Raw genomic sequence first — 10,088 nt, 5'->3', positions numbered from 1 at the left:
AAAAAAAAAAAAACAAGCAGTAAATATTAAAAAACAAACAAAACAAAAACGAACAACAACAACAACAACAACAGCAAAAAAACCCCATGTAATCTTCATGAAAACAAGCAACCATCAAAAAATGGCAGGGCCAGAAAATACCTCATTCTGATTGCATAATTGAGTGAATATACACTTTCAGTTCACAGAGAGTTAAGTTGTAGTATACATGTATACCTGTGTGTACAGGCCTCCTGGAATAGTGTTGAACTTTCTTACTTGAGCACCCTGTTTTACATGTGAGAAGGTCTCACAATTTCACATCCATTCCTTAAAATGTGGAAATATTCAACCATTTAAATTAATTGTAAGCAGCAGCTTCTTTGTTCACGAAATACCACAATTAACTTTCTAACCAAGGATAGCAAATCATAAAAATGGAAGATTCCAAGGTGTCCTGTATACTTAAATTGCTCTGAATACACATGGCTCCCTTCAGGTACTGATCTTCTCTTTCCTCCCAATGATAGTACCAGATTTCTGGCACAGAGGCAGACACACATGGCAAGCTGGGGGGCCAAAGCTGGATGATTTGGTATCTTTGCCAAGTACTACTAAGCGTGCTTATTCCCAGAACATTATCATTTCTCTTGATGTTTGGGCCATAGCTCCACAATCTACTGAGAGGGAAACTCAGATCATGGCACAAATAAAAATAAAACAATGATATTTGCTTCAGAGTTACAGCTCCTCACGGGTAAGTTAAGCATAGTAAACTATATAGCAGTAGGTTAGGCTAATTCTTCATTATTTGACATGGGGTAAGGACTGCAATATCTGGCAAAAATGAAAGTGCTGTTTTAATTTTTGATAGAGAAAGATAATTTCAGGCATCTATTGGACAGAGGGCAACGTCCAAATCTCTTATAACTTATTTTAAGTCTGTGTTGGACTAGCTATTTTATACTGTTATTTATGAGGAATAATTTTTTGGTAATTATGATTTAAGACATATATTTTGTAAAACACACTTTTATCACTATTATTACTTGTTCTGCTATTAATTTACCTGGTATAGTTATGGAGGTGAAATCAGTGGGAACATTTGTAATGCCAAAACAAAGCCCATCTGATATATGAGGAAATTAACTTCCAACAAAAGGTGTTCACCTGTGTCTTTGTGATGAATCGTTGAGCTTGTCAGACTTTTACCTACCATGCCTCTTATCCACAAGAAAACTGTCATCATCAGGTAATCTCGAGGAGAGAAAGCACATATGCATGCATCTATAGAGGGATGCTGAATGTTGGTGATGTAAAAACCTTTCTTACCATTAAAACAGAAGCTACAGTTAGCACGGATTCTTCATTCCAGTTAATTGGCTGTTCGGTATAAATCCTATCCCTCAGGGGCCAGTGTGATTTTTCTGGTAAGAACCTAAATATTTGATCAGAATCTTGTCCCTTTTCTGCAATTACAGATAACATATCCTGTGTAGGATAAGGACAAGCTTCTATTATTACAGATCCAAACAGAACAAACATGTCTTTTAAGGTAAAACAGAGCCGTGGCAATTGTGGATGCAGAGATACAATGGAAAGGAATGAAGAAGACACTGAACTTTTTTCCTTTTTAGCTTCCAAATATATTTTCTTCCCGAATCCATTTTTCCCAATTTGAAACATCAAGGTTTTCTTGAAATTAGATAATCCTCTAGATTGAATCACATTTTCATGCACCAAAGCACTTTGGTGAATGGGGCTCTCTTACTTTATCTTTTCTTCTATGAATATTTTTCTCAAGCATGCCATTCTAAATTATTATTGGTGTATTTTTCTTTCAGAGAACAAATCAATATTTTACTTCCTGTCTGTCCTGGCCTCTATTATGAATCCTGACATTTGTGTTTTTAAGAAAACTTTCTTTTTTTCTCTACACTTCTGAGACTTTTATTTCCTTCATCTGTGACTTCGTATTTTCCACTACTTATAAAGATGCTGTCACATTTAAGAACCCAAGTAAATTTCAATCGTCGTTCTATATTTTTACTCTGTAAAAATGAAGACCATATCAAGATTTCACCGATATTTTCTCTCTCTTCAATTGATTACATGACTACAATTAGTGATGACAAAAAATTCTGCTCTGAAATACCCAAGGAATGGGCAATTATTCTCATGTGTCTAACATGATAAACTTGCTAACATTCAGCATAAATTTCTGGCTCAGGTATAGTGCAAAAATTGATGCTGGACAGTAATGGAATATTTCCAATGGAAATATAGTAGCATATTTAAAATAGACTAAGCCATATTAGGTGGCAATTTTATATAGCCAAGTAGTATAAAAAAGTCAATCTATAGTGAAGAACAATTTGCATATCTAATTCATTGATAATATTGAGTATTCTCAGAGACAATGATATTAAGGTAGACTTTAGAGTATTATGGAGTCATAACACAGCTCAAAGTATTGATAGCTGGAGAAACAGCAAGGCACTGCCAATGAGCCATTTCATCCAACAAGCTGGTGAATTTGGGTCTTTGATGAAATCACTACAAAACATGAGAATGCTATTTCCTTTCACCTATTTTTTTTTCATTTTTCTTTAAACTACAAGACTCAAACTTCAGTTGGATTTGGTCTTCTATTTTAAAAGTATCTTACCCTCATGAATAAGTTATCTATACATTCATCAATCTGATGAAATAATTTACTTAGAACAAAGGTTTCCAGAAATTATGTGAAATAGGACAGCTGTAGAAACCCAAAAATGAAACTCACAAGCATCGGAGAAGGCAGCATTCTTTCTAAGCAAACAATGGGTGGAAATTTATTAAATACTTGGTTTTTCACTGGTGCTGGAGGAGTTTCAGAAGGTGCTTGTTGGGTGGTATACACATTGCATTCTTTTTCCTCTGAATCAAATACAGAAGGGAAATCATTATTTGTTGTAATTGAACTCACTTAACCCTTGCATGTCCTTCATGTTTTATAACCTGCATGCCTTATGCATCACAACAAATACACAGAAAATAACTAATCAGTATTATAACATTTAAATAATGACATTGCTTCATAAGGCATTGGATATCTAGTTGTTGCATATGGCCCATACTTCTGGTATACAAAATAAATTCTGTGTTTGCCTTATAAGCTATGCAAATAAGTATTAGAGTCAAGTAATTAAATAGTACCAATCTTTTAGTCCACCTGTTTGAATTTCTGACTGAACAGCCATGGGCAACTGTAAATTAACAGCAGTATCTTCATTCACAACACAACATGCCTGATTACCGTTCTATTACAGCCCTCTGCTTCCTACCCCCAAACTAGAGCTCACATCTGAGGTTATAATGCCTATGTCTTCCACAGAGGCGTATTATGCTATATTTTAAGACTTACATGAAAGAAAAGAAGATGGCACATGCCTTTTTACCCAGATCTCAGAAGCAGAGCCAGGAGGATGTTTGAGGTCAGTCTGGTCTACTAAGGAAATTTCAGGACAGCCAGGGCTTTTACATAGAGAAAATACAATGTGGTATTGAAGTACTGTTCTATGAATTATGCACATCCAAATTGATATTCAATATACCAAAGTGAGTGGCATATCTTAATTAATTACTTAATCTCATTCCTGGGATTTACCTCTTACATAACCTCAGGAGCTGAGGGAAGAGGTACCAAAATTTGGAGGCAATTTCTTACAATAGGAAATTATGTATAACACACAGATGAAGTTTCCCTTCACATGCTTTAGTAAATTCTTCATTGCTATAATTCATAGTTTTAGTGCTAAATGATCTAACTTGTAAGTAGGATCAGCTGTACCTATAGGTAGAGCATAATGGCCAGGGGTGCATGTCCTCCCACTGGGGCAGCTGCTGAGTCCATGTTCTGTTTCCTTTATGTTCCCAGTGTTAGATGGAGTATTCTGGGAACATGAGGGCTTTGCTTCTGGTGGATGAAAAAGTGATGTTTCATACCAAACTAAAACCAAGTCTTCACCGAAAAGTTTTGGAGAGTTTTCAATCATAAATGTTACCAGAGCAATCTGTGACAAAATGGGGCAAACACAGAGGGTCTCTGTCATTTTGCATGGTTGCAGATCACATTTTACTCCTGAGTCTTAGAGTCTAAAAATACGTAATTCAAATTTCTGAAAAAAGTCAGTGGTTATAAACTTAAAGGAGGACATTTTTTGTTAGATAATTGTGAGAATACATGTACAAGTATGATCATCACAGTGTAAAACAATGAAGAGTGTGATTTTCAGGTTTCACTTTGTGATGGCCAGTATGTGACACATACTGTCCACTTGAGTAACTTTGGTTGCCTTTGACACATTCATGGCTGTGCTTATTTCTAAGGATGATTAAAGAAAGGCACCACCAAGGAGGGAAGATGACCTCAGAATGTGGGCACTATCCACCTCAAAGTTTCCAAGGAATGACTAAAAAGGAAGTGGTAGGCAAACCATCTGAGCTCAGTGTAGATGTAATGGTTACTGCTTGATCCTCACGTTTATTATGTTGGGAGGAATTTGAAATAATGCCTGTTTGGAGGAAACTGGATAGTTATGGATCTCTAATGGCAGTTTCTTTGGAACTCTATTTTTTTCTTCTTATATTTGATCCTATACAATACACCAGGAACATTTTTTTCTCAGTCAGGGTGTCCTACAATATATTCCTTACAGGTCTAAGGGCAGTTGGTCAATTAATAATGAATCAGAAACTCAAATACTGAGAGTCAAAATAACCTTTTGATGGCAATACTGTAGAAGTTTTGGTATTTTATTATAGTATTTGAAAGGCAGATCTCATAGAAAGGTGTACTCTATAATTTTTCTAAACCACTCAAAACCAGCATCAAGAGGTTAAAGGTATATTTAATCATACTAATCAGAATTCATATTAACCATAACTGATAAAAACAATACAAGTTATATTGCCTTTGTTTTGTTGAGGAAACCATTGTGAAAACAAGTAGAATTTCACACATTCTACACTGATTACATCAGAATTCAGTCTTGATTGCTGAACCCCAGTACCCAGGATTTTTTAGTTTATCATTTCACAGCATTTTTTTCTCAGTGGGTTAGTCGAAGGATATTCTAATTTACAACTGACAAAAGACTGAGCCATTGAGCTCAAATACCCATTTATATTTTACCTACTTAAATTGCAACAATGATTCTTCCTCTCCAGAAGAACATCATTCAAAGGTATACTTCTTTTACAAAATGAAAGAGAACCAAAACTATCAACAACAACAACAACAACAACAACAAAATAACCCAGACTCTCAGGATAATCCTGTATTCCTGTCTCATTATAAAGGCTTATCAAAGCTTAGCTTAAAGTTTATGTCTAATTACCTTTTTAGCAATATTATTTTCCAGGACTTTATTGCAGTAGCTAGGAAGCCATAAGATATATGGTGCTATCCCAGCCGAAAGATTGTACAATGGCATTTGGTTAACAGAAGAATTGCTTGCAATTTTGTGCAAGATTCTAAAAAGTTGTCCCAGAAGAGCAGCATTAGGTCCTGGGAGTTTTTCTAAAAGGCTGAACAAAGAGACAGTTATTTTAAAACAGGTTGACACAGTTTGTAAATATGAAGAAAGTAGACAGAGTAATTGTATCTTATGTATGGACCTTCATGAATAAAATGAAAGTAAGAATGTATACTCAAAATATTGCTTGAAATGTTTCCCCAGATTAGTGGGGAAAATGTCAAATTTAACTGGAATACAAAGCTGATAATCATAAGCATGGTCCACAGTGACTCCTCAAGTCACACCTCTGAAAATGTCTTCTATGTTTGTGAACAACTGAAACCTTTTACTGTCAGTCAGTATTTTTAGTGAATATTGCTGGGATATATAATCCCTAATGTGTGTAAGCAAATTTTACTTCTATTTTGTTGATATTGTTCACACAATTCGCCAGACATTACCTCTGCACTGCTGTTAATTTCTCTTTGTCATTGAACAATTCAGGTACAGCCAGCCACTGGTCATATAATTTAGAAGTCAGCAGACTTCCTTTGATCATTTGAAGAAACTCCTTATAAAGAAAGAAAAAATATATCTTGCCAAAAAAATAAATTATGGAGATTACTCAAAACTTAGTCAACTCTAAAATTTAGTTTAGTTCCAACTCTTTTCACAACTCCCAATCTTTCCCCTAGAGTTAGAGTGTTGATTGGTATGTAGATCCAGTAAGTTTTGTTCAACAAAACTGGAAAACTAAGAGCAGATTTTCAGATGCTTAAATTGCAGAAAATTTCCTTCTTAGCCTCTAGTGGACAACTGAGCAAACTAGCATACCTAAGAGATCAATACCTCAGATAAAATTCTACAGAAATATACTGTTATGCTAACAACAACAAAGATAACCATATTAAGTCATTATCTAATTTCTGAGATGCAGAACTCATCTCTATCCCTGGAAGCATGGGATCACATGAGGTCATGGCTCCTACAGAAGGCTCTATCACTTTTTCAGTAAACACGCACGGTTCCCAACTCTGTTCTAAATACTTATGCTAATATTTACATATAATATAGCCCTTACCTATACATCAAAGAAGGTTTGTTTGGCAATGAATAGAGGCTAATACAGAAAACCACAGCTACTAAAAGTACAGAGAACAAACCATCCTGTGGCTCCAAGTCCCCCAGTGTACATATTATATAATAACTCCTAACACATGGTCTCAAAACATTGGTTAAAAGAGTGAGAAAGATTGTACATCAGAGGAACAGGAAATCTGCTTTGAGACTGGGCCTCCTAGTAATGGGGGGGTCTTCACTTTTGATAGTCCAACAATATAATATGCTTGTCAAACAATTTCTGAACAAAATGTCATCCATGTTAGTAATACTAACTGGGAATGGGTAAATCTTGTGAAGACAAATGTCAAAGAAATAGTACATATACTTCTAAGGATAATGGACTTATCAAGTATTTTGAACATATTTACAGACTCATTTTTATGTATATAATAATAACTAAATGAAAACAGACCATGTATTTCAGCAGTCATGGGAGATTGACAGGAAACAAACTTAGAACAAGGGAAAGGAAGGAGTGAAATGATGTAATTAAATGTAAATTTTAATAATAAAATAAAAATTATCATTTTATGGCACTAAAGGTATGGCAGTGTGATTAAGAATAACTGTTTCATGAGGACCTGCACTTGGGTACCAATATTTCATGAGATATGAGACAAGCAGATTATGAGATCCTACTTGGTATATGTAGCAAAGAGATACATGAAGGAGTCACATACTCTATACAGAGGAAGAGAAATCTGCCTCTCAGAAAAAAAAAATAGAGTGACAAAGAATGAAGAACACTGGTAGTCAAATGGATCTGACTAGGCATGCATACCAGGTACATGTATGCATGTATGAAGTGACCCTTCACAGGGTCACATGAAAAAAATCAAATGAAAGATAGTTACATTATTGCTCATTCTGACTTTTTTTTTAATCCCTATTCCTTATGTTGTGAATAACAGATGAACTTTTGAGCTCACTAGGTATTTCTCATACATATCTACTACCACTCAAGGGAATGCATGGTGAAAGAAACTATTTATGGAGACTCAGAGAAATCCTGAGGGTGGATGATGCAAAGACTTTCTCTACCTTCAATATTGAGGCCACTTCATGCACTGAGTGCTTTTTTATATCCACCTCTTCCCCAGAATCAAATTGTTCTTTCAATGATTTCCATGATGTTTCATTCGGGGGTGTCATAAATATGCCCTGTGTTGTGGGGCCTTTTTCTCTTATCTGGGACAGGATGTCCTGAGGGGAAGAAAGGGAAATACCTGTCACTCGTCATGCAGCATAGATCACTATTTGCTCGTGAGATACAGACCAATGATGTGCACAGGTGCAGTACAAGGACTGAAATGGACAAAGAGGACCTCAAATGGTTTTGTGCCTCAATCTTTTCTTTTATACATCACATCCTAATGTTAACCCTGAAAGATCAGGCAACACTTATTTTTTTTATCAGATTATCCTCAGCAAAGCCAGGAATGAATCATTTGAGACCTACCAGAAGTGCTGTGGGCCACTTTCCATTTTCACAAAGGGAAGTTAAATCTTGTCCAAACAGCTTTCCTCTATTAAGAGTCGGGCCTGTGCACACTTGTTCCTCCTGGGGCACAGAGCCCCTGTGGAAGCAGGATGTCAGAAACAGTCTTTGTTTCTTGCCACGTCCTTCCTTTGCATCTAAGGAGGAGATGAGATCATAGTGTCATTTATATGGCTCTTGTAAAAAGCCAAATTTCAATTGTATAATGTCCCGGTAGTAATGGGTTAGGCATCTCACCCATTAGATGTAGTGTCTATATATTCTTCTTCCCTATACTCTACGTTGTTATTAATCCATGAGATGTCTCTGAGACATGATCTAGAGTTCTCTAAGACATGATCCACTGGGAATTCTCACAAGATGCCGCTGTCTATATTGCATTACATCATAAGATAATTGATATATAATTGAACAAATTCCTTAAATTATGTACAGGCAGATGCTTCACTATTCATATCCATTTTCATAGCCACCCTTTCTTTTATTCACCTCATTCAGTTTTTTATTGTCTCCAAATGTCATAGTGAAGCTCTTCCCATTCTTAGTTTTCTTCTTGAACCTTTAGAAGAACCATTATTAAATTTCTCTCATCAGCAATATGTCACCTTCATGAAAATATATACATTCTATTTGTCTGGAACAAAAGGAATGTTCTCCCCATAATCAAGCTTAGTCTTAATATCAGAATGAAGAGATCTCAAGTTGGACCTGGGATATACTGTTTTGGTTTTAGTGTGTTTTCTATGGTGCTCCTCTACCAAGGAGGAAAATGGCAACATATATTGATATTTTATGCCAAATTGAAATGGGAACTGAGATGGTAGTTGAAGGGAAGGTGGAGGACTCACTTTGCTGCTGGCTTCTAGCTGAGTCTCGGGGCTTTAAGATGAATTGCCCCTGTGCATCTGAGTTTAGGTCTTTCACAAACAACCCAGGTAAGGCTGGAAAAGCTGTGAATATTTTTGACTTCGATCTATTGCAGGTATTTTGAAGGTTGGCCATTATAATGTCATGAGGATTCTCGCAGCCTATAAGAAGATAAAAAGAATATGTATTGAAACTAATCATAACGAGTGTGAGCAACCCTTCCAATGGAATTTAACATTCACTGCTCCATTTTATATCTCATTCTCCTTCAGGACAATGTAAACTGTACACCCTAAGCATTAGGTGACTTACAGAGATATGATAAAGTAAGGATGTATACGATGAGAACTCTAAAATTGAGGAGAAAAATTTCAAATTATTACTTTATTTAGACTCATCAGAGAATGTTGTATGGCAGACTTTTTCTGTGTTGTGCTTTGACAGTATTAAGACATGCCTGCTTGAGTCTTAATATCAATAAGATTTTTACATCATAAGAAGCTTATGTTGCCTGTCTCTCTGGGCTGGTGTCCTGAGCAGACTTGGTCGCAGGCTCTGCAGCCAATCCCACAACACCAGAGGAAGCTCCACACCTAGGCCCTCTGACACTCTCAGGATCAGAGGTGAGGAGGACCCAACATCTGTCCCAACACCAGGAATAACTGGAACCAGAGGGACAAGGCACACGGAAACTCCACCAGCAGAGTGGATCGGGATTGTTCCTGTTAATCTGGGCTGGTGTCCTGAGCAGACCTTGGGCCCAGGCTCCATAGCTAGTCCCACACACCCAGAGGAAACTGCTGCACTCCCAGGTTCTCTAAGAAGCCCAGGGTCACAAGATCACAGAGACAGCTTGACTCTGAGGAGTTCTGGCACAAGCAGGATTACAAGAAGGACTGACTCCAGTCAGATTTAGCAAGGGCAGGTATCACTAGAGATAACCGGATAAAGGGGGGCAAGCATAAGAAAATAAACAACACAAACCAAGGTTACTTGGCATCATCTGAACCCAATTCTCCCACCATAGCAAGTCCTAGATACACCATCACACCAGAAAAGCAAGAATCAGATCTAAAATCACTTATCATGATGATGATACAGGACCTTAAGAAAGACATAAA

General features: G+C 36.5%; 1 protein-coding gene across 8 annotated transcripts in view; it reads right to left on the bottom strand.

Moving 5' to 3' along the window:
- The window catches only part of LOC116095150 (rho GTPase-activating protein 20-like), a 39,892-nt gene that overhangs the window by 8,957 nt on the left and 20,847 nt on the right, over positions 1–10,088 (bottom strand). For 6 of the 8 annotated variants that reach the window (XM_031376721.1, XM_031376724.1, XM_031376723.1 and 3 more), the window contains 8 exons: positions 8,949–9,128; positions 8,062–8,237; positions 7,644–7,805; positions 5,942–6,051; positions 5,361–5,550; positions 3,812–4,034; positions 2,765–2,898; positions 1,312–1,470 (listed from right to left, as the gene is read on the bottom strand). In XM_031376721.1, the coding sequence (XP_031232581.1) occupies positions 1,312–1,470; positions 2,765–2,898; positions 3,812–4,034; positions 5,361–5,550; positions 5,942–6,051; positions 7,644–7,805; positions 8,062–8,237; positions 8,949–9,128 (1,334 nt within the window). The remainder of the gene's footprint in view (positions 1–1,311; positions 1,471–2,764; positions 2,899–3,811; positions 4,035–5,360; positions 5,551–5,941; positions 6,052–7,643; positions 7,806–8,061; positions 8,238–8,948; positions 9,129–10,088) is intronic. The other 2 variants (XM_031376726.1, XM_031376725.1) reach the window with 2 other exon arrangements.

The sequence above is a fragment of the Mastomys coucha genome, unplaced genomic scaffold (assembly GCF_008632895.1).
Source record: "Mastomys coucha isolate ucsf_1 unplaced genomic scaffold, UCSF_Mcou_1 pScaffold17, whole genome shotgun sequence".
Classification (NCBI taxonomy): domain Eukaryota; kingdom Metazoa; phylum Chordata; class Mammalia; order Rodentia; family Muridae; genus Mastomys; species Mastomys coucha.
Note: the sequence above shows the minus strand (reverse complement) of the source record. Positions and strands in the feature narration are given on the sequence as shown.